The sequence below is a fragment of the Erpetoichthys calabaricus genome, chromosome 3, assembly GCF_900747795.2.
Source record: "Erpetoichthys calabaricus chromosome 3, fErpCal1.3, whole genome shotgun sequence".
NCBI classification, from domain to species: domain Eukaryota; kingdom Metazoa; phylum Chordata; class Cladistia; order Polypteriformes; family Polypteridae; genus Erpetoichthys; species Erpetoichthys calabaricus.
Window position 1 is genome coordinate 96151471 of NC_041396.2, and position 25148 is coordinate 96176618.

Here is a 25148-nt window from a genome sequence, read left to right on the forward strand (position 1 = left end):
TCTGCGATATATATTTAAATATGCTTACATATAAAATCCGCGATAGAGTGAAGCCGCGAAAGGTGAAGCGCGATATAGCGAGGGATCACTTTTGGGTAGGTGGTGTGGCATAGCAGAAAAGGAACTGGACTGTAAAGTTCATAGTTGCTGGTTCAGTTCCAGCTGCTGTTCTACAGTGTGGCCCTGAGACAGTTTGTTAACCAGCCTGTGCTACAGCAGTAAAGAATGAATAGGAACTGCTGTGCTTTATAAGGCACTTTGCGATGGTGTTTGCTGTAGAAATGAGCCATTTAAAATAATCACTGTTTGTTTTCTGTTGATTAAATACTATGCCATAACTGTGTCTAACTTATTCCACATTTTATGTAGAACATGAAGTGCAATGATTATGCAGTTTTGTAGACATACTGATGTGAAGAGTTCTTGTTTTGCCCTCCAGTTGTGGCTCTGGCAGAAAGTGCTGTTCTGTTGAACAGCGCTCTTATAGAATTTGTTCCAACCCAGATAACTGCAACTAGAGAGCCAAAGTATATCAGACATGGTGAATGTGTTAAATTAAATGTAACATACAAGGCAGGAAAATAAGGAAAATGTAAATCTGCTGTCCTTGCAGTTATTCCCAACAGGCTTTGCACTGTTTAACAGAAGGATGAGTCCCCTTACTTGGTCTCCTTCCAACTTGGACATTTAAATGTTGTTTTCCCACATTCTTTCTCTCTCTTGGGATCTTCATATCTGTCTTTTGTAAATGAATAGTCCTCTCAAATGTTTGTTGCATTTTCCTTTCTTTTTTATATTTGTCTATCCTTTTCTAGTCTTTTCTGTTCTGGCTGTCAACAGTGTTGCAGTAAAGTGAACAAACTCCAAATGTTTATTCTTATCTTTATTATTTGGGTTTATTTTCATCTGACTTGGGGTCTTCATGTTGCTCCTCCTAATCATCCCGCACAGATTACGCACAACAAAGAGTACCTGTTTCAATGGAACTCACCCAAACATACGAATCTAGCAATTTCTCAGGGAATCTTAGCACTATTTTTAATTTAGTAACTTATCATAATAGTCGCATAACCAGAAAAGACGAAAAACTCTGCAGAAGGGGAGGTATATGAAGAAGATTGAAAAAAACTGAGAGGACTGTCTGTACGGACTGTAATAATGGGAAATATTCAGTCTGTCCAAAAACAAAGCTGATGAACTTCAAATGTGTGTACACTTTCAGACAAGTTACAGAGATGCATGTGTCATGGCCTTTACAGAAGCCTAGATAAATGGAAACAATACAGAGGACCACTTGACGATCAACAGATTTGGTACACAAATTCATCCGGACAGAGCCATTACCAGTAAGTCACACAGCGAAGACGTCTGCATTTATATAAATAAACAGTGGTGTAAAATGGTGATATTTAGAGAAAAAGTGCACAAGAGTTTCTGTGGAATTTCTGTCTGTCTTGCAGCCCTCCATTTGTTTGCCCAGGGAGTTTCCACAAATTGTCATTACAATTGTTTATATTCACCCAAGGGCATTGGGCAAGTGTAGCCACTAACTACATCTCCATAGTGATACAGAAGCTTGAATCTCTGTATTCTGTCTCTCTAAGTTTTATTTTGGGTGATTTTGACCAGTGTTCACTGAACAAAACACTGCATAATTTTTACCAATATGTCACTTGCTCAACTGATCACAGGAGAGTGCATAATAAGTGCTATAGGAGCATCAAAGATGCTTTTGAATTTAGAGCAATATCCCTGCTGGGTTCATCAGATCATAACTGTCCTGCTTATTCCAACCTATACACCAGTCTTTAAAAGAGAAAGGTAGAAATTCCAGAGATAAACATCTGGGACGAGGATGTCAGAAAGGTACTTAAATGAACCAAAATCAAAAAAAGCATGGGCCCAGACTGAATAAGTGGGTGCCTGCTTTATTCATGTACAGAGAAGTTTCCTCCAGTATTCCCCTCCATTTTCAAGATGTCTTTGGATTTACAGTAGGTGCCCAGCATATGGAAACAGGCAAATGTTATTCCATTAGCAAAACTACACATCCCAAGGTATTTAAGTGACTTCAGAGCAGTGGCTTTTGAGAAATGAAGTAAGAAACAACTACTTAACAAAACCCAGGCCCTTACCACTTTTCATACAAAGCAAATTGGGGAACGGAAGATGTCACAGCAACATTTCTCAATTTATTCAATGAGCATTTTGAAGAGTAAAGAAAAACATGCAAGATCACAGTTTATTGATTTCTCACCAGCTTTTAATACAATCCAGACCCAAATTTTAGTTGATAAACTGATTGATCAATTCTGGTTGGACCTTAAACTTGGTGGGGTGGATTCTTGACTTTTTAGCTAACAGAACTCAAAGAGTAAGCGTTAATGGCTCTTTTTCAGATAGCCTATGAATATCTATTGGTACACCTCAAGGGTGCTGCCTATTACCTTTTTAAACGTATATAAACTTGATGCAGGAGTTCACTAAAGGACAGAAATATCCTGAAATTTGCAGACAGCTCTATCATTGTGAGTCTTCTACAAGACAAGGAGGACAGCCATGGACCTGCTGTTAATGAGTTTGTCCAATGGTGTGATCGCTCCTTTTCACAGCGAACATTTTCAAGACCTCCTCTTTCCACTGTCTCAACTTTAATAAAAGAGAAGAGTCTGAGACTCTAGAGCATTAAAAATATTTAGAGACAATATGTTCTTATATAATATGTTACTGTGGCTGTCCGTTTGTCTGTCCAGGATTTTAAATCACCTGTAGCTCACAAACCATTTGACCTATTGACCTGAAATTTGGTACACATATACTATGTGATCTCTACTATCCACTTTCAGGGTGATGAGTGACCTCTGAGGTGCGCCGGGCACCGTTCTCATTCCTACCACCTTCGCCGTCACTTCCCCTACCTCTTTAAATCCTAAATCATTGTACACATATATGGTCAACGAAGGTGAAGGTCAAGGGTCAACGGAGTATGGTCAAGTCAAGTGTATTCACTGCACATTATCGTGCAGTGTGCCATTGCTGTCTAGTCTTTCATAACAGGCCAAATTTTGATCTGAAAACAGAACAAATTTGTAAACAGGGACAGACACAGTTTTTCCATCTTAGGAAAGTAAGTTGTTTTAAAGCATATAAAGCTAATTTGATGGTTTAGCAATCGCAGCATTATGAAAATAAACCATCTTAATACATTTGGATGTCAATGAGCAGCATTACAAACAAGTTAGAAAGAAGGCCAACTCAGTTTTGTCAGGCAAGAGCCATCCTCTTTTCTCTAAATGTCAGCTGCTGTAATCAAGCTGCACATTTAGGTTTCCAAGGGTAAAGAGCAACAGATTTAAGAACTCTTTTATTGCTAGGAATAAAAGCATTTTGAATTCTGTTAATTGTATGGATGCTGCTAACTGTTAAATTCTGAATTATTATTTTGTGTACTGTTAAAGGAAATTATTCTTGATACTAATCGTGAGTAAGTGTAGTTATGATAACACCAATCATTAGCTGTTGTGTCCTTGCTTATTTTCTTGTATCACTTTTGGTTGAATGAAGTCCAAAGGAGAAATAATCCAATAATAAAAAAACAAATAAAATATGCCCTCTATGGTGCAAAATAGAACCAATTGATTCCAAAAGCAAAAGGAGTAAAAAGCAAAAGGCTTTGTAAAAGCTTTCATGCTCAGTCACCAGGTAGGAGCTCCATCCTGTGGTGTGCTCTTGTCATAGAGTGACACCTCCTTCTGGTGGCCTAGGGATTTTTAGCTGGGGGACTGGAAGGGGCAGAGTCAAATGTCCTTACTGGGCATCTGCTTGGGACTGTGGAGGGAACAGAAGAGGACATAATTAGCGCTAGTGCCCCCTCTCAACTCGGAGTGGTAGTACATACCTCAGCTGAGCCATGAGAATGATCCACTGATGCACATGTGTGACCCTGTGTAACAATGTCTTATGTTTTCTGCACTATTGTGCTGCAAACAAATTTCTATCTATCTATCTATCTATCTATCTATCTATCTATCTATCTATCTATCTATCTATCTATCTATCTATCTATCTATCTATCTACCTCCTCCATGCTACTGTCAGCAAGACCAACCATCACATATGCTTTAGCATAGTTATGTTTTTAATGTTGTATTAATAAAACCTTTGCATATCCAGCAGAAATAAAAATATGACTTAATTTGGATCTGTATTACCTGTTATTAAACTTCCAGAAGAGACCGTTTTATGCAAACTCACAATTTCCATGAATTTACAATCATTTTTTAAATAATGTCCTGTAAAAACCAGAATAAATATCAGCAGACTAATGAATTGCAATATCCACTACACAGTGACAGTAAATGCAACGTGAAAATGCAAAACTGTACAAGTCAGCTAGTTTTAATAATGCCAAAGAATTCACAAATTTACACACAGCTGAATTAATGTGATAAGTCACCCTCTGGCACACCTCCCCTAAACTCCCACTTTCCCCTCAATATCTGTTTGTTTTCAAAAATAGAATGCTTGCTATCAGCTCTTATCTGTCCCATGCAATGAGGAGTAGGTACCTATTGAGCCTACTATCAGGTTCAGTGGGTTTATCGTCAATGATTTAAAGAGTGATAACAATGGTCAGGGTTTAAATATCAAGAGCTTTTAATTGCCAAGACCTGCCCTCACTGAAGCTCTGTTTATTGAATATAAAAGTAGCAGTGAATGTTCTTTTGTGAAGGGCAGTTCATAAATGTTTAATTTGTAATAGTACATTATACAACACATCTGTTTGCAGTAAGTTAAAAATAATACTATTTGTCAGTCAATAACCAAGTGTAAAAAATGGACAATGAACTACCAAAACCTCAGCATTATTTGTCCTGTTAAGAAGTTAATTTTGAAAAACAAATGAAAAAGAACTGAAAAACAGAAAAGTAATCTTAAGCCAGGCATATTTTAACTAGAAAGGCTTTACAGCAATTGTTGTTTAATTGTTGAGGACCAATTTATCAGCACCAATCCTTGATCTCTCATTCTCTGGTTGAAGGTATTAAAGTTAAATAAATCACCAAAACACTGTTTGTGTTCAACGTTATGGAGAAAAACAGTTGGCAGACTATCAGCTGTGCCTTTGAAGTAGCTTGGCTACATCATGCCTGTTGAGAAGAAGCAAAAAGATTTAGTGGGAAGAGTAAAATGTATGTACTGTAGATAATTTTAGTTCTGAAAGTTAGCAAAATGTTTACTACTCATAGGGAAAAGCCAAGCAAAATGACACCTTTTATTGGCTAACTAGAAAAGATTACAATATGCAAGCTTTCGAGGCAACTCAGGCCCCTTCTTCAGGCAAGATGTAATACATCTTGCCTGAAGAAGGGGCCTGAGTTGCCTCGAAAGCTTGCATATTGTAATCTTTTCTAGTTAGCCAATAAAAGGTGTCATTTTGCTTGGCTTTTCTCTACATTTATAATGGCTAACACGGTACAACACCCTAGTACTACTACTCATAGGTATAGTCAACATGTGCATTGTTGGGTACATCAACTGCTAAAATCACCGTCCTTTTTATTGAAAAACTAAAAGCAGCATTTGATGTTGTACAGCTAATTAATTCTAAGCTCTGGTCAGTTTTTCTGCTAGTCTGGCTTTAGTCTATTCTGGTGTTTCACTTGCTGCTCTGAAACACAATATTTAATGACTTATTTATGCATATTATTGCATATATAATTATTTTTAAATTTATTTTATTTTGGTACAAATGGGGGCGGCACGGCGGCGCAGTGGGTAGTGCTGCTGCCTCGCAGTTGGGAGACCTGGGGACCTGGGTTCGCTTCCCGGGTCCTCCCTGCGTGGAGTTTACATGTTCTCCCCGTGTCTGCGTGGGTTTCCTCCGGGCGCTCCGGTTTCCTCCCACAGTCCAAAGACATGCAGGTTAGGTGGATTGGTGATTCTAAATTGGCCCTAGTGTGTGCTTGGTGTGTGGGTGTGTTTGTGTGTGTCCTGCGGTGGGTTGGCACCCTGCCCGGGATTGGTTCCTGCCTTGTGCCCTGTGTTGGCTGGGATTGGCTCCAGCAGACCCCCGTGACCCTGTGTTCGGATTCAGCGTGTTGGATAATGGATGGATGGATGGTACAAATGGCATGCCATCCACTCCTGACAATCAAGATTGTCAGCCTAATTTAAAACACCTAACTCTAATTGTCCGATGTTCTTTCTCACTCACAAGGGACACACAAACAAATTGTATAAACTGCCAAAGTAATAATAGTAGTGAACTCATGGTAACTAGCTAAGTATCAGCAGATGATACATAAGGGTGTCCTCAATTCTTTGCAACCCGATGGAGCTGACCAATTAAATGGCAGCTTATCTGATGATGTGTTACAGAACATTAGAAGTCCAGCTGAAAGCTTTACCTAGTGTTCTTTATTCTGGGACAATCATCTCCTTCTATTCTCGCTTCTTTCGCTCCATTTTGAAAAACTTCAGATTGCTGTAAAAGTACCACTTTGGGTATGGAAGCTGATTCACACTAGCTACATATTTTTGGTGTGTATGCATAGCAGTTTTAATTTACATATTTAATTTGTATATGCTGTATTTTTTTACCACAAAGGGTATTTTATGAACACTATGTGGTTATTATGGGTTTTTTTTGTTGCACTACTAGCAAATGGGGAAAGTCAGATAACATATCTGAACCAAACCACCCCAGCATGCCCCAGTTCTTTTTTCTAAACATGATATAGTGAATAGAGAAGAGAAGTTACTGTCAGCAGAATGTTCCAAAAGAACTAAGCTATAGAATAAGTACCTCCTGACAGTTAAAATATTTTTTTCCAGCAAAGTGCCAGGAGGATCTTAGCAGCTAAAGAACTTACTGAAATCAAAAATGTCTTATTACTGAACAAAAAGGAGTAAGATAAAAAATTAAAAACTAAAAAAGCTATGGAAAACAAGGTATAAACACATCCAAAGGAAGCGAGGTAGAAAAGGACATTCACAATGATGCGCCAAGAAGTCAGAACCAAAACACATAAAAAATGGAGCTGGGCACATTAAGAGAGCATAGATTACAAACTGGGGCAAGGGCTAAAATCTTTTAAACATTGTTCTAAAGGAGTTGTGTATTTTCTATGTATGAATCATATGGACAATTTTATATTGAATGAACTGGACAGTGGAATTTTTGGAGCAGGTTTTGACTTTTTGAAAGATTGTAACTCGGTTCAAGGCAGAAGAGGGATGCATACCTAAAATTTAGCTGAAATACTGAGAGGCTTTTTATCCATCTCACAGAGGTGTGCATACAGAACTGAGACTGGTTTGAATTCAAAAAATGGTTGTTGAAACAAAGTTGAAAAGAGTGTGAGGTTAGATGAAGAGAATCAAGAGATGTTGAATGTTTAGAGGGTGACGTTAGCTGTGGTAAAAGAAAAATGTGGTGGAAAATGAAATTTATATTGAAAAAGACTGTAAAAGGTGTAACCTAATTTCTTGCTCCCACGTTATTTGTTTATTTGCCATCAAGTGATACAATTATGTTCTCCTATATTTTCCAGGGTAGGGCTGAGTATGAACTATGCTTGTGGATACTAGCTGAGGTTTCAGCTAGACAATAATAGCAGAGGTGACTTGTAAGGTAACATGTTACACATAAAAGCCTCCTTTAACATCATCAGGCAAAGGTTTAACAGGAAATGAGAGCTGTAGCTGCTCATGGGATAATGTTTAGTGTAAAAGATAAAAAAAGAGGCAGAAAAAGGAACAAATGCAAAAAGCATCCATCAAAAAAGTCCTTTACAGACTGAGTTCAAGATAGAACTGCCTTAATGGCAACACCATGTTGTTTTTATAGACAGGTCGGAGAAAGTGATGTCACTAAGGCCAGAACCGGAAGTGATGTCATGGGGCCCTGAATCAGAAGTGATTTCCCTCAGATGGTCTACAGGAGAAAGAGAGAAAGGGTTAATGCACACTGTCACCCCCAGGACCGGTATAGAATTACCATCTTTCGAGCCTGTTAGCTGCCTATTATTGGCATGTGTGTGACAGTAGAGAGTTGCTTTGCCTGGAACTAATGGAAAGAACTCAAAAATGAATACATTTCATAAGAAAAATAACATTTTTTGAAATTAACAATAAATATTAATATAAGATGTGTAATCTTTTATAGTAATAATAAAAATAAGCATCTTTATTCATAAAGTTATTAAACATACTAAATACTGATGAAATTGAGTTTTCCTTGTGAAGAGTAACAAACTGATATTAAGTTGTACAACCATTACAATTTTCAGTATTATCATTTAGTCACAAGATTTATCAAGATCACTGTTCATTATTAACGCAGTATCCAACATTCTTTTGAGGAGAATTGTTTGAGGTTCTGGATGTCTTACCTTTTTCTCTTTGTTTTTTGTTTCCAAAATAATATAAATAACTTTACACATGAATGCACTTGTACATTTCACGCTCCTCTTTTTCTTTTTCTTAGAGCTGTTTGATGACTTCGCCGAGGGTCGAGAGTGCGTCAACTGTGGAGCAATGTCAACTCCACTGTGGAGGCGTGATGGAACTGGACATTACCTCTGTAATGCCTGTGGTCTATACCACAAGATGAATGGCATTAACCGACCAATCATAAAACCCCAGCGTCGCCTGGTAAGTTCAGAAGCAGCGGCAGTGTAAGTGGGTGGGATGGGAAGTGGTAGATAGGACAATACAAAACATTCAATGAAAGATCCAATTGATGATGGGTGACGTAATTTTACAGTTTATTCCAGCAGAGAAATTATATTTACAATTAATAAAGAAATTAGAAAAGCACATTACTGCCATTTCTTTAAAGCTAAGGATCATGTAATTCTTAATTCTTTAATGTACTGTATATGAAGTGTTTCATAATTCTAATCCCACTAAAGCTCACTTAAACACTCCATACATTTTAACCTTTTTCAGTTTCACACACTTGCTTCCTGGCTATTTTAAGTTCCTTTAAATTTTTTGTGTAATCTTTTTTAAAGTTCCTATATTTATATCAGTGAAAGCTACCTTCCTGTTTCTCTTTAAACCTCCAGATTTTGGAGGATTCTTACAGTCAGTTCCATTCCACGCTACTAATATTTCACAATTTTAATACATTAATGAAGATAAACACAGATGCACACAAAATGCAATATGTATACAATATCTGGAATACATATATTTCATACAATATACTGTTAAATGTAGTTTTGTTTTGTGTTTTTTTTTTATTTTAGCTGTATGTACAAATGTAATCTGATGAATCTGGGCATTTGCCCTAGCATACTTCATTCACAGTGCTCTCAACCATCAAGTGACATAAACTTGCATGAATTACTTTGAACTACTGTGACATGTACTGAGCACTCTGAAGCTAAAAACAAACAAACAAAAAAGCCCAAGTATATAAAAAAGGGGTAAATTTTAACAAAAATTAAAACAACAGAAAAAACCTAAAGCCACAATGTATGCAGGTTCAGTCTGTCCACTTTTCCACCTGGGTTATACATTAATGTCTCCTCATGCTTACCTTGTTTACCTCCTCTGACTAGTTAAGCCTTGTCCACTCTGAACTACTAGACTCCATGCTCACAAGTCTAATGACTGAACAAGGCTTTTAAGCACAGACCAGGAACTACTTCCAAGGAAGGCCCAGGGATCACTTCTAGGATCAGGAATGGGCTAGAGAATTCCTAAAGCCACTTTTCATGAACTTCCTGTAGCTGTCCCTGCATCATTAGAGCCCAAAGCTATCTTAAAGGACCAGGCCAAACCCAGGACATCCTGCCCACCAAAAGGAGGAACAACAGATCAAATATAATTTTACTCTATTGTCTCTCACTGTCTTCAATCCATTTTTATTCACCAGGAATTATGAGCTCCAAGGCTTCATACATTATTTTGACTCTTAGTGACCCATATTGGTAGTGGTATTGCAGTCATTGTCAATGCACTTACTACTAGAGTACCTTGCCTGACTTCTCTCTTGATGAAACTATATATACTGAATGTGTCATTCATACCAAGTCCATACAAAGGTTTCTAATAACCTACAATTGTTTAACTCACTTGACAGTTGCGTCTCCTGAGAATCAGATATTCAGGGCTAAGTCAATCTTGGAGAGCATTTTGTGAAGAAGTAACTATTATAAGCAAAAAAAAAAAAACAAACAAAAAAAACAATGGAGGTATCTATATGATTTTTCTCTTCTTTATTTTTCCCCATGTACAGAGTGCCTCACGCAGAGTGGGATTGTCTTGCAGCAACTGCCACACAAGCACTACTACACTGTGGCGACGAAATGCAGAAGGGGAGCCGGTCTGTAATGCTTGTGGGCTCTACATGAAACTCCATGGGGTAAGGTTGCTATCTTCTTGGCATGAAGACCATTCTGCTTAATGTCATGCACTTTGCACACCCCAATAGGAGGTAGATAGTTGTAGACTTCTACTTGATTTATGTTGTGTCACTGTTGCAATTTCTCTCAAAAGATAACCAAGAAAAAGGCTGATGCACACACTTTTAAGCTAGCTGCCATCATGAGCTGAATAATAACCTGATTTGCACTGTAAGTGGTAGGTGGTGGAAAATGAAATTAATAATTCATATTAAAATATAGAGAAAATGTCCACTGACAGGAAACATTTTATGTATTGAATTCACACCTCCCCACTCTACAATTTCCTGCACAGTGCATGATTTAGATTGATAAACAGCTAATGTATGAAATTCTTAAAAAACTGACCATTTTTGTGTTTTTCAGGTCCCCAGGCCGCTAGCCATGAAGAAAGAAGGAATACAAACTCGCAAGCGGAAACCAAAGAACCTTAGTAAACCCAAACAATTAGGTGAGTTGGGATTCCTCACGACAACTAGAGTCAGGACTAGAAACTGCTTATTAGTCCAGCAGGAAGCTACTCTCAGGTTGCAGCCACTTATAGGTGTGCCTGGCAGGTTAAGTAGATGGCTATATGCTTCCCAAAGTGATGGCCAATTGGTCTTTACCCTTAAAATAGTTAAGGACTATACTTTAAAAGAAGCCTCCTTCCCTCAGCAAGGAGAGCTTGGAGTTGGGAGTGAAGTGGAGGGAAAAGTTCACATGTCAAGGAAGGGGAAAAGGAGGAGATAAACCCACCCGTATCACTGATGAGCCAGGAGAAAGTAGGTAGGCCAGGGACAAGATATTACTGTATGTATTGTGAGTTAGGGCCTGAAGCAGTGAGTGCTTATTGTTCTATCTTAATATAACCTGTGCCCTGTGCCTCCCTGGAACCCTTTTTTCTATAAATAAAAGCTCTTGTGACTGGACTATGTGGTGACTGTAGGATACTTTAAGTGAAGAGTTGGCTTGAGAACATCTTCCAGTATATATGCTGTACAACAGATGTATGTCAAAACAAACTTAAAAGAACCAATCTACAGTGTATACATTACCACATACACCAATGTACTGTATACATATCTAAACTAATATATACGGTATATCTAAAGTATCCATCAATTAATTCTCTTATCTTACTGAATTATTGGGTCATTAGGAGCTCAAACCAGCAGCTTTAGATTCAAGGCATTAACCAGGAGTGGATGATATAGCAAATATTCTGTATTTTGGGATGTGGGAGGAAATTAGATTACTTATTTAACTATTAAACATCAGAATTAACCAATACATGAACATGCCTCCTGTTAAAAGGAACAAAAGTAAATTATTTAAAATATTTTTATAATCAACTGACACCCCATTCAGAGCTAGATCCTGCCTTACCAACAAATAAATGATAACATTTTTATTTTAATTTTACATTTTATCACCTCCCTCAAAATATTTACAATAGAACTCCATTTAATGTTCCAACTTTTAGCATTTTCACACATTTAACATTTTTTGAATGCTGTTAATTCATTTAAAAAGCTCTTGTATCAAAAAGCGTGAGTCTTTTATGGCTACGTTCACACAGTGGCTAAAAGTGACTTGATCCCAATTTTCGCTATCCCAGTTTTTGCCTTGTATCTGGCTTTTTTTTTTTATTTGACTGCTCGGATAAATTTTGCAACTGATTCAAATCTGCCTAAATGTGCCCTGCATGCACAAAATGAATAAAACAATATTTTCAGACAGATGCAAACTTAAAGATGTTGGTTCCTGCTCTAGGTCAGGTCATGATGGCAAGGGAAAGAATCAAGAAACAAAAGATCAGCGCTCTTGGGTTGAGCGCATTTATCCCTGCCGGTGTTCTGTACGCAGAAACAGGTGGCACAAAGGACAGGAGACCGAACTGGACTGATGAGAACAATGTGGACGTTCTGGATGCAAAGCAGTCATTATGAGAGCAGTGGATATACAGTCAGGTCCAGAAGTATTTGGACAGTGACACAATTTTCATAATTTTGGTTCTGTACACCACCACAATAGATATGAAACAAAGCAATCAAGATGTGATTGAAGTGTAGACTTTCAGCTTTAATTTAAGGTGTTTAACAAAAATATTGTATGAGCTCTTTAGAAAAAAGAGACATTTGTATACATGGCCCATTTATTTTCAAGGGTTCAAAAGTATTTGGCCAAACTAACATAATCATAACTTTAATGATCATTTACATATCTGGTTCAGAATCCTTTACAGTCAATGACTGCCATCTCTAAATACTGGCTTTCCACCCTAGTGATACTTTGCCAGGCCTTTACTGCTGCTTTCTTCAAATGCTGCTTGTTTGTTTGACTTTCAGTTTTGTCTTCAGCAAGTGAAATGCATGTCCAGTTGTGTTGAGGTCAGTTGACTGACTTGGCCATTGAAGAACATTCCAATACTTTGAAATGAAAAGTACTTGTTTTGCTTCTGCAGTATCTTTTGCCTCATCGTTCATCTGTACTGTGAAGCGTTGTCCTATATTTTTTGCAGCATTTGGCTGAATCTGAGCATATAGTATAGCCCTATGCACTTCAGAATTCATTCTGCTACTTCTGCCAGAAGTCATATCATTAATAAACACTAGTGACCAAATTCAACTCTCCTGTCATGCATGATCTTGCCATAAAACTACCTCCACCATGTTTCACAGATGATGTGGTATTCATCGGATCATGAACTGTTTCTTCTGTTCTCACTACTCTTCTCTTTCTGTCTTTCTGGTATATATTGATCTTAGTTTCCTTTGTTCAAAGAAAATTGTTTCAGATGTGGACAAGCTTTTAAAAACTGTTTTTTGGCAAAGTCTAATCTGTCCTTCCTATGCTTGAGGTTTACCAGGGGTTTGCACTTTGTGGTAAACCTTCTATCTTTACTTTCGTGAAGTCTTCTCTTGATTGTAGATTTTGGCAATGATAGGATGACCTCCCAGAGAGTGTTCTTGGTTTGGCTAAATGTTGTGAAGGGGTTTTTTCTTCAACAAGGAAAGAATTCTGCAGTCATTTAGCACAGTTGTCTTCTGTGGTTTTCCAGACCTTCTGGTGTAATTGAGTTCACCAGTGCGTTCCTTCTCTTTAAGAATGTACCAAATGGTTGATTTGACCACTCCTCGTGTTTCTGCGCTCTCTCTGATGGGTTTGTTTTGTTTTCTCAGCCTAATGCTGGTCTGTTTTTACTTGCATGAGCAGCTCTTTGGACCTCATATTGAGAGTTCACAGTGACAGCTTCCAACTGCAAATACCACACTTGGAATCAATATCAGACCTTTTACCTGCTTAACAGTTAATGAAATCATGAGGTAACTCCTCCCACCTGGCTATGGGACAGCTTGTCAATCTAATGTCCAAATACTTTTGAGCCCCTGGAAATGGAGGGGTGGGGGTGGGGTTCTTTGCAAAGAAATGGCTGTCATTCCTAAATGGCCCATACAATATTTTGGGTAAACCCATTAAATTAAAACTGAAAGTCTACACTTCAATAACATCTTGATTGCTTTGTTTCATATCTATTGTGGTGGTCTACAGAACCAAAATGATGAATATTGTGTCACAGTCCAAATACTTCTGTACCTGACTGTATTTCCTGAAAATACTGTATTTGATTCCATGATGTAAAATGAAACATGTTGATGGCCCAGTGATATTATTTGCTTATTCCTTACTTATTTCTACCTGGGTCAGCGGCTGTCAGGCTACTTGGCACATCATTATAAGTAAGCTTGTGGTCGTCGAGGTGTTATATTTGGTAGTTTGGCAATGGCTTGTAGTGCCAGTTGCTTGATTTGGGATGTGGGAGGAGGCTCTGCTTAGTTATTTTCTTTTTCTTATGATGCATCTCTTCATTGCCTAGTTGTTAACTTGTGTAAATTTCCTCGCATTCATCTGTGTACTGCCAGTTTCTCTCTGTTTCATTAAGCCTAAAAAGGAACAAAAAATTTTTTTTCTTTTTGCAAAAATGAAATATATTTTTTGTGGCAAGTTTGTGGAGGTCTGGTAAGTGGGCCGTTTGGGTCTGAAGAGCCCCACTGGATGCTACATGGGTGTCAACAATACCAGTGCATACACTCAGTCAATGATGGAGATAGAAGAGTCAGTCTTCTGGTTTCATGGCCTTCAGTTTATCTATTCAGCTACATTGCCTAGGAAGAAAAGAAAATAGACAAAAAGATTAATGTTAGTTCTGTAATTATTTGTAAAAGTACTCAGACATAATGAGGCATTTTAATTTTGCTAATGTTTTATTTATGTTATTATATTATTTTAAAATCCTTATTTTACTGTATAACAAATGTATGCTTTGCCTGTTTTTCTCAGCTATAATATTAGTTGCTCTTTCTATATCTTTTAAAAATGTTATATGATAATGTGAAATTTCTATAATATATGGTAGATTCTGGATGTTCAGGTAAACTTGGTAGCAATAAGAATTCTTTAATAAATTTTGTAAAAAAAATTCCATGACTGGGTGAACACATATGGATGGTAAAACAGCATGAGGTCTTCATCCTGACATGGTTCTGTTTCTTTTAATAGGATGTGTTGGCCCTCCAGACAGTCTAACTCCTAATAGTCCAGCAAACCTCAGCACAGAAGAGCTCCGGCCAATCAAAACTGAGCCTGGAATCATAACTCCGTGCACACACCACAGCACTCTCTCTCAGGTACTTCATGGGTAAAATATTTTCAAGTCACTTCTGTGTTTTCCGTCTAAGAAGTAAGTGAACCTATATGAATTGATTAATTGATTCTCTATCCTCAATCTGGATGTAACGATTAGTTTTAAAATGTCACTTGTAACTATCCACATGTATTTGTTTGTTAATCTTAAATGAAAAACATGCAAATAACTTTTATTTATGTCCAAAACTAGAAAAGAAACAAATCGAACGGACAGATTTCTGTGTTTTACCCTAACAGGGAACAAAGTGCCCAATAAATCTAAATACAGGTATAGTGGATTTATCAATCAAGACATACACAGGAAGAATGATCACAGGGAGAACACAACATAAATGCACTCTGTGTCATTCCCTGTCTCTACTATGGGGTGGTTCCCCACTTGCTCTTCTCAGAACACCATTTACCTACTCCACTCCCATTTTTCATGCTCAGTTCTTTAGCATCTTGACCTTCTTTCAAATCTTGTCCCAACCCACTTCCTCACTTCTCTAATTACGTAGACCCTGGCAGACAGTGGTCTTAAAAGCCCATCCAGGGATACTTCATAGGAAGTACTTATAAATACCCATGACTAACATGTACTCTGATTACACTGTTCTCCTGATGTCCCCTAGAAAGTGCTGGATTTGTCTCAAGACTATGTTCTCTGATGGCTCCAGGTGACCCTGCATCTCCTAAAATCGGTTAAAGAACCAGTTGTGTGCAGCAGAACCTTGAGACGTGGAACTTAATTCATGGGGTGGGTCATAATTTTAGTAGAGGATGGGAGAGGCATAGATTAAAGAAATGAAAATAACTTGAAACTTTCAAAACATTCTTTTTTTAATTGCTTCATAAATCTAAATCACTGCTTTTAATCTAATCTATAGCTCACTGTTTCAGGCATTGTGTACCAGCACAGCAGCCAATCAGAATGTACTCAGTGGGACAGGCTCTGATCAGATAGGAAGTCATCCCATCTTACTGTGAAAATCAGTGTTGACACTGGCAACTATAAAGAGCATCCCTAGAAATGAATATCTTTTAAAAATGTCAGGCTTACACTGACAAAAGGAAAAGAAAACATGACAGTTGTTTTCTAATGTTATGTGAGAGGAAATCCGTTTGGTGTTTGTGTGCTGCAAATATAGTAGCCATAAGTCAGGCACCTCAAGTCTAATACAATATTCCTGTAGTACTGCTAAAGGACAAACTAATTTTACAATCATGATTTTATCATTTTGGACATCATGGGCATATTTGTACATGTTGTTTTTGGTATATACTGTACTTTGTATCTTGCTTTGAGTTTATAAAAGTAATTTTGTTTTTCTTTGATTAATATTGTGCACCTGTCAGTTTCATTTTAATTCATGGTCACTGCCATTTTATGTTATCTCCAAGGGGTTGCAGCTGCTTTTGTTGGAGCAGTGGTGTACTCTTGTCACATGTTCACTGTATGTGATGAAGTATGATGTTAATGGCTGACATTATTTATGGACAGCGATGGTGATTATTCTCTGTCCAGGTTTATGAATAAAACCAGGCATACACTGTGTGATTTTGGCAGGATTTTAACCCTGACTTGTAGCTGATGACTGATTTTCTGACTTGTCCATTATTTCACAAGCAGTATGAAAGAAGCTGTAATACTTGATTGGACTGACTGGAAGAATTTTTGTCATGTCATAAATTTCATTCGGCTGTTTTGTAGTGTGAGCAGTCTCATGAGCTGATTTTCTGATGTCACAATCAAATTTCTCAAAATTCATTGTGCAGTGCTGTGAGTGTGTACGTGGCAAAAATAATATCGATAGACTTGGCGCAGAGAGAATGCATTGTGTGAACGGAGAGCATAGAGGTCAGGTTAACAGAGCTGTGGCAGCAAAACTCATGTCTGTGCGATGTTACTTCTTCATCATACCATGACCGTCAGGAACAGAAGAAGGGTTGGCTGCAGGCAGCTCAACGACAAAAGTTTCTTAGGAATCTTAGAAAATTAAGCCACACAATAGTAAATATAAAAGATGACATGCCTTCAATTCTCTGTAAAACAGTCAGGCTATATTGACTGCTGTGTCCCAACTATCCCTGCTTCCAATTATGCCTTTTCCTTTTCTTTATTGTTTCAGAGCACAGTAGATTTAGATTTTATTTGCCGTATGTACCTATATTCACACACAGGGGTATAAAGTTAAATGCAGCTCATTGAAAAGATTGTACTGTGCAATAAAATTAAAAGTTTAAATTTATTTAAAACTAGGGAGCTTTGCACCCTGCTCACTTTGCTCGCCAACTTTGCTCCGTGTCTGTGCTACGCACTAGCCTCTTTGCGGCTCTGTCGCTCACATATGGGGATGCTTGTTGTACAATTTAAACAGATTTTTTTTTCATGGAAGTTATTACATATGCATAATAGAACTATTTTACATTACAGCAAGTAATTAATCATATTAAAAAGAGTAAAACGTAACAATTTGAAAGTAAATTATGTTTCATGTTGCATTAGAGTTATTCGTCGATAATACAATTTTGTTCTGTCTGGCTTTGAAATGAACACACAAATACCTTTTAAACTTACACTTTTACTGTAAAACATCAGTAAAAACTATTTTTTTAAGTAAATTTTTGTCAATATCACATTGAATTTTGATTCTGTGTTTCGACTTTCATCGTGACAATGCAACATATAACTGCCCGTGATTGAATTTCGTTTCTTTCCCTCTGTTAAATAAAACGACTATTTCGAATGTTTGACTCTGAGATTTGTTAATTGTCTTTGCAAAAGCTATTCAAATGTTAACGTTTTAACACAAATGGCATATCAAGATCTCCTTTGTTGTGTAATATTATCTGCAGAAGATGTACTACATTACCTTTCTTGGATACATCCTTCTTTCTACAGTAATTTGTGCGGTGGAAGACCGGACGGTGTTAATGGTTGTAGTTATTCTTCGGGATATTGTAAGTTGCTCACGATCGCCACCAACTGTTTCAGCATAGTCTATTGATATGCATTTAACCAATTTGCCATGTAACCGATCAACATTTTTGATGTTAATTCATTTTACTTCATCGTTTCTCGCTGCTAGGATTGCCCATGTACTTATTTTTTCAGTTGATTTAGACATAATACGATTTCTTTAATTGGTAACTTAAAGTGAGGAAAACATTAAAATTTATAAGAGCTGAGGGAGCAGAAAATTTGTGTGTCAGAAACATTCTCACGATTGAGAGGTGAGATTACCGTGTGCATGTTTGAATATGGTTGAGAAGAGGGCATGACTTGAAACAATCTAATGGCCAAGGTCTCAACTCGCGGGACTTGAAAAAATCTTCTAAAAAATCTTGCCTCGTCGCAGGATTTTTTTATTATAATAGAGAGATAAATATTAAAAAGCGCAGATTAAAAATACTCAAGTAATATATATCAGAGGTATAATAATTATTAAGCAATTATTAAATAATAAAAAGAGTTAATATAAATATTAGATTAATTATTTTTACACTTATTAGGAATGGGACTTGAAAAAATCTTCCAAAAAGTCTCATCTCGTCACAGGATTTTTTTATTATAATAGAGAGATAAATATTAAAAGGCGCAGATTAAAAATACTCAAGTAATATATATCAGAGGTATAATAATTATTAAGCAATTATTAAATAATAAAAAGAGTTAATATAAATATTAGATTAATTATTTTTACACTTATTAGGAATGCCTGACAAGATGACCATTTGTTATTTTTATTGCTCTTTCTCAGTCTTTCTGTTCCTGATTTGAGGCAACCCGGGCACCTACTAGATCTTAACCATCTAAACTGGCTGTAGAAAGCGTGAGAAGAGTTCTTCATGATCCTGGTTACCTTGGTAGTGCACCTTTTTTGTATATAGGTCTTTTAGGGATGATAGTGACATAGCCATGATTCACTCAGACAAGTACAGAAGTCTCTGCAGTGCTGTATGGTCCTTTTTTGGGCCTTTTCCATCCCAGACAGTGATGCATCCAGCCAGCATGCTTTAAACATTCATTTGATAGAAGAAATTCAGTCATTTAAGATGACAAAGTCACTGCCTTTCCTTTTTCACCAGAATGTCTGTGTGTGTAGACCATGTTAAATCACTCCTGACGCTGATCCCGAGGTATACGAAACACTCAACCCTTTCCACTGTAGCACCATTAATGAACAGAGCTGTATACTTGGGCTTTGTGTCTTGTTCTGCCTGCTGAAATGCACTGTTAGCTCTTTTGCTTTGCTGACATTGATGGACAAACTGTTTTCCTGACACCACAGTGACAGGCCAGCCACTTCGTCTAGGTAGGTATTATTGTTGCTAATGTGGCCTACCACAACTGTTTCATTGTATCAGCAAATTTTACAATGGTGTTTGAGCTGTACCTGGTTAGACAGTCATGCATGTATAGTGAACAGGGGACTAAAAACACATCCCTGGGGCATGCTGATGTTCAGGGTAATGGAGCTGGAGGACTGTTTCCCACCTTGACTCTTTGGGGTCTGACAAACGAAAAGTCCAGGATCCATGTGCATAGTGTTGAGCCGAGACCCAGATTCTCTAATTTTGTTGCTAGTTTGGTGGGTAGAATTATGTTTAAGCCTGAGCTAAAGTCAATAAACAGCAGCCCCACGTAGCCTTTTTTTCACCAGGGTACAAGTACAGCAAGAGTCAGCAACACCAGTCTGTCGAGAATGGTAAACCGGATATGGACGCAGGAACCTGCCCGTGTACGCAGGAGACATAGTGCGCAGGTGCCACACAAAGCCCCCCCGCCCCAGAGCGAAACAGGAGAGACTACGAACTGTCTGACATGCCGCAAACCAGGCAGGGATGGCTCCAAAAAGAAACCGCTCGACTGACCGAGCTACAAAGTGAAACGGGAAACACCACGGAGTCCGCAGTGGTCCACAATGCACCGCATGACAGTACGGAAGAAGCTCCGTATTAACAATGGGGGGCCCCAGAGTGACACGGGCGGACGCTCCGTATTAAATGTACGTCATCCTCACACGTCCAAACTATACAGCATAGGTGGATCACATTACAGTGATGCATTATTGACAGCACAGTAAAGATCACAGTATCGCAAACAAATAGAAATTAGTACTCGAAAAAGGGAGAATATCATCGCCACGGACCAGGTGTCATTGACACAAAAGCAGGATAAAGCGAGGTCAGAAATAAAAGACAGAGTAGAAAACAAAGTAAAACATCATAAAGAGATTAAAGAACGGGGCCAAACACATGGAGAGCAGGTTACAGATGATGAAAACTGGAATGCAACAGCTTCAAAAAAACCTAGGCACGAAACACATGCACAGCGAGATACAGAATATAAAAGCAGAAAACACGACAGTTAAACGTCCACACCACACAGCGGAGGCAGACCCGGAAGGTGCAGGCACCTACATCGTGCATCGGAAGGCGCGGGACAGTACGAAAGGCAAAGGCGCCTACACAGCATGGTAAAACCCGACATAATACGGAAGGCGCAGGCGTCGCCGCTATATTGTGAGTGGCACTACTGCGTAGTGAAGGCGCAGGCGTCACCGCCATATTGTGCGTGGCACTACTGCGGAGTGAAGTTAGGAATAATGTGCTGCTTGGGATCGTACAAAACGGCGAACGCGACCCACCGTCTGAAACTGCGGAGGCAATGCAGGCACGGGTTCAAACCGAACGAGCTCAACTGACGGATATACGTCTACAACGCGCGTCTCAAACCGCAGAAGCAGGGCAAGCACGGGTTCAAAACAACGCGAGCTCCTTCAACGCGCGTCTGAAACTATGGCTGCCCAGTGGGCATGGGTTCAAAACGCTGGGGGTAGGTGAGCGAAGAGAGCAGGGGGCGGAGCCCCCTTGTACTGTATATGACTGGTGACTCTATCATACATTGTGTTTAGCGATTTCAAATAACTGCACAGTGTATGCCTGGCCTTCAACAACAGAGCAGAAGACTAATGAGACAGGGAAAGCATATGAGATAAGATCTTAGCTTTGTTTTTTACACTTTTCATTTCACCTTTCATGTCATGTTTTGACTTGCATACTGGAGCGCTTGAAAGGGTTACTGCAAAAAAGTCTCACTTTTTATTGGTTTGACTTTTTTCAGATGTCTTCTTTGCCCGGACACCTAACCATTCACAGTAGTCCTCTGGGTCTGAAGCTTTCACCTGACCGACATGAAGGGTCTGCTATGTGCAAATCTGAACCTTGGAGTAGCCTGATCCTGGCATAAAGAAGAAAGGTCAAATGTCAGTGGACAATGTCATTAAAAAAAGCATTAAGAATTATAAGCACAAAAAGAGGAACTAAATAACTGTGAAAAACAAGAGAGTGGAACATGACTACTGTCTTACAGAATCATCTCACAGTATTTAGGTGCCCCCCCCCCCCCCCCCCCCCCCCCCCCCCCGATGTCTCATTGCTTTTTCTTAACCTTGACAATGTGTTTTTTTATTTGTCCTTTGATTGCGTATTTTTGCAGACTTGTCCAAAACTGTGCTTGCTAAATAATGTTTACGCCATTATGGTTTTTGTTTGTGCCAAATAATGGCTAACTCTAATAATACACTTCTTCTTTCATTGCCATTACTGGAATATCTACGCATCATTAAATTGTGAATATTACACCTCTGCAGCGAAGGAGAGTGAATTATACTGATCTCATCAACTCTTTCTCGAGGGGCACTGAACAAACTACTTTGAATAATTTAGGGAAAAGAAAGGTCTAGCAATGTGAGATGTTTGTTTCACTAATGTCCTGCACTAGTTCCAAATCTGAACTCTTTGATTGAGTTTCCAAATTTCTGAACATTATTTTTGGCTTGCATAATTCATGAGAATGGATCCTGCACCTGGACATGTTGGCCTACCTCCACCTCATTTGTTGGTCTGCATACTAGTTTGCAGCCAATAAGCCTTCTGCCTTGAACATCTAAATAGAGTGGACTGAACTGAAGCAGAAAAGGGAATGGAAAGTGCAAATCCAACTCTATTTTAAAGGATTAATCATTCTTTCACCACAGCACAATGGTAGGATCCCAAACTGTGGGAGTTGAGCCTCTACGGTCAAGGGAAGAAGGAATATCGCAGCCAAGCTAATGTAAACTAACACACTAACTCCAGCATAAGCTTGTGCTGATACTCCATACATAAAGCCCAGCAGTTTTTATTTGTCCTCATTATATGTGACCGACCATTTTTTCCTTGTTTACCTCTCTGCTAACTCACTGTCCATTTCTAATTGTTAAAGATGTTACACTGTTAATTCACTCCTTGTCCATTCATTTTATTTTTTTCCAGTATGTAATGTGAAATAAACCTTTCTTGTATTAATGTGTAGTATATCTATCATTATGTCTACAGACACCTTTTCCCCAATTACAGGGTCAAAAGCCAGAGTGTAAGGTTACAGTCTAAAGGATTACATATAGAGAAGCAACTTTGACTTTACGGGGATAGCGTCATAACTCAGCACCACACCTTATGATTTGGAGAACCAGGAGTTCAAATATACTGGAGATGGAAAGAAGTTTTAGGTAAAGGTTTCATGTTATGCTTTTTCTGGCAGTCATATCCATCTGTCTAGTTTTACCTTTTGCTGATAGGCTTAGTTCACCTTCAGTTGTTATGGATAACAACATTGTAGATTTATACAGTGGAACCTCGGGTCACGACCGTAATTCGTTCCAAAACTCTGGGTGTAACCTGATTTGGTCGTGAGCCAAAGTAATTTCCTCCATAGGATTGTATGTAAATACAATTAATCTGTTCCAGACCGTACGAACTGTATGTAAATATATATTTTTTTTAAAGATTTTTAAGCACAAATATAGTTAATTACACCATAGAATGCACAGCGTAATAGTAAACTAAATGTGAAAACATTGAATAACACTGAGAAAACCTTGAACAACAGAGAAAACTAACTGCTGGCTAAAAACACTTTTTTTTTAATGAGTTTTAAGCACAGGGAAAAAAATGAACATTTGAAAAATCCATAATTTAATAAACAACTGCCGTCTCTCACTCGCTCTCTCTCTCTCGCGTGCGTGCATGCGTGTATGTCTCTCTCTCTGTCTCTCTTGCTCGCTGCACAGGGAATGCACAGGGAGAGACTGAACACGTGCGGAAATCATCTGCACGCACAAACCGAAAGTGAAACTGGCTTGTTTGTATACCGAGTGTGTGGTTGTGAACAGATGCAAAAGTTTGGCGAACATTTTGGTCGTAACCTGATTTGTACGTGTTCAGAGACGTTCATGAACCGAGGTTCCACTGTACAGTTAATTGTGATCTTGTCCTCTTTCAGTTTCTTATTTTTTTGAAGGAGACAGTGGTTTTACTATGGTACAGTGACAAAGACCAGTTCCAGTTCTGGTCAATGTCTCTTTGAAGTTTGCATATTCGCCCACTGTTGGCTTACATTTTGTTTTAATATGTCCCAATGATATCCAAGTTAGGCAAATGGGTAACTCTCAATTATTGCAGTATGCGTGAATATGGAAGTGTGTATGAGTATTTCTTGACTATTTTCATTTTTATGGTTGCTTTCTGCCTTGTGACTAGGATATGTTTAATGGATGGAATGGGCAGTGAAAAGTGATTGATAAACCTCTTGGTGGTGAATGAAACATAGTATTGCAAGTGTCACCCAGGAAATTTTACTCTCAGTTGATTACATATTCCAGCAGGATGGGGTTCAGATAGTGAAAGTGCAAAGGTACAAGTTTGGTAGTGTGGTGTGGGTATAATACACCTAAAAAAAACATGTTTAGAAGTGAATGCTAAAAAACATTGACATCTTAAATAATAACGTGTATTCCACAGTGGTCTGTGAGCATATTTGTGTTGTAAGTATTGTTAAACAAACATACAGGAATTCTTCTGGTTTCTCAATCCTTTTTTTGTTTGTTTGTCTCTCTAATACCTGAAAATTGGGTGAGATAAAACAAGAAATGAATAATTAAGCAGTTCACTTCTTTGACCTAAGGTGATGTGCCTCAAGCTCAGTTTGGATACAAATGAACAATGACTTCCTCTTGTGTCTGTATTCTATTACAGAGGACCAGAAGTGGTGGAATCAGAGACAGGGGTTAGAGTTCTTCTTGGTCTTTGCCTTCAAATCTGAAGGCAAAAATGGAAGAAACCAAAGTGGCTATGTAGCAGCTAAATCTTTTCTCACTGGGCCCTTAAAATCAGTACTAATAAAATAAGCCTGTGCATGTGACAGTATACTTATACAAAAATGTACTTAGTTTTTTATAAAATAATTCTATCTAGGGACACAATACAGTGCATCCGGAAAGTATTCACAGCGCATCACTTTTTCCACATTTTGTTATGTTACAGCCTTATTCCAAAATGGATTAAATTAATTTTTTTCCTCAGAATTCTACACACAACACCCCATAATGACAACGTGAAAAAAGTTCACTTGAGATTTTTGCAAATTTATTAAAAATAAAAAAATTGAGAAAGCACATGTACATAAGTATTCACAGCCTTTGCCATGAAGCTCAAAATTGAGCTCAGGTGCATCCTGTTTCCCCTGATCATCTTGAGATGTTTCTGCAGCTTAATTGGAGTCCACCTGTGGTAAATTCAGTTGGCTGGACATGATTTGGAAAGGCACACACCTGTTTATATAAGGTCCCACAGTTGACAGTTCATGTCAGAGCACAAACTAAGCATGAAGTCAAAGGAATTGTCTATAGACCTCCGAGACAGGATTTTCTCATGGCACAAATCTGGGGATGGTTACAGAAAAATTTCTGCTGCTTTGAAGGTCCCAATGAGCACAGTGGCCGTCATCATCCGTAAGTGGAAGAAGTTCGAAACCACCAGGACTCTTCCTAGAGCTAGCTGGCCATCTAAACTGAGCAATCGGGAGAGAAGGGCCTTAGTGAGGGAGGTGACCAAGAACCCGATGGTCACTCTGTGAGAGCTCCAGAGGTCCTCTGTGGAGAGAGGAGAACCTTCCAGAAGGACAACCATCTCTGCAGCAATCCACCAATCAGGCCTGTATGGTAGAGTGGCCAG

General features: G+C 38.3%; 1 protein-coding gene across 2 annotated transcripts in view; it reads left to right on the forward strand.

Annotated features, from left to right (window-relative positions):
- The window catches only part of gata4 (GATA binding protein 4), a 65905-nt gene extending 43463 nt beyond the window's left edge, over positions 1 to 22442 (forward strand). For both annotated transcript variants that reach the window (XM_028797189.2, XM_051924618.1), the window contains exons 3-7: positions 8492 to 8658; positions 10253 to 10378; positions 10785 to 10869; positions 14961 to 15088; positions 21217 to 22442. In XM_028797189.2, the coding sequence (XP_028653022.2) occupies positions 8492 to 8658; positions 10253 to 10378; positions 10785 to 10869; positions 14961 to 15088; positions 21217 to 21342 (632 nt within the window). In that variant the 3' untranslated portion in view covers positions 21343 to 22442. The remainder of the gene's footprint in view (positions 1 to 8491; positions 8659 to 10252; positions 10379 to 10784; positions 10870 to 14960; positions 15089 to 21216) is intronic.
- The last annotated feature ends 2706 nt before the right edge of the window (positions 22443 to 25148 follow it).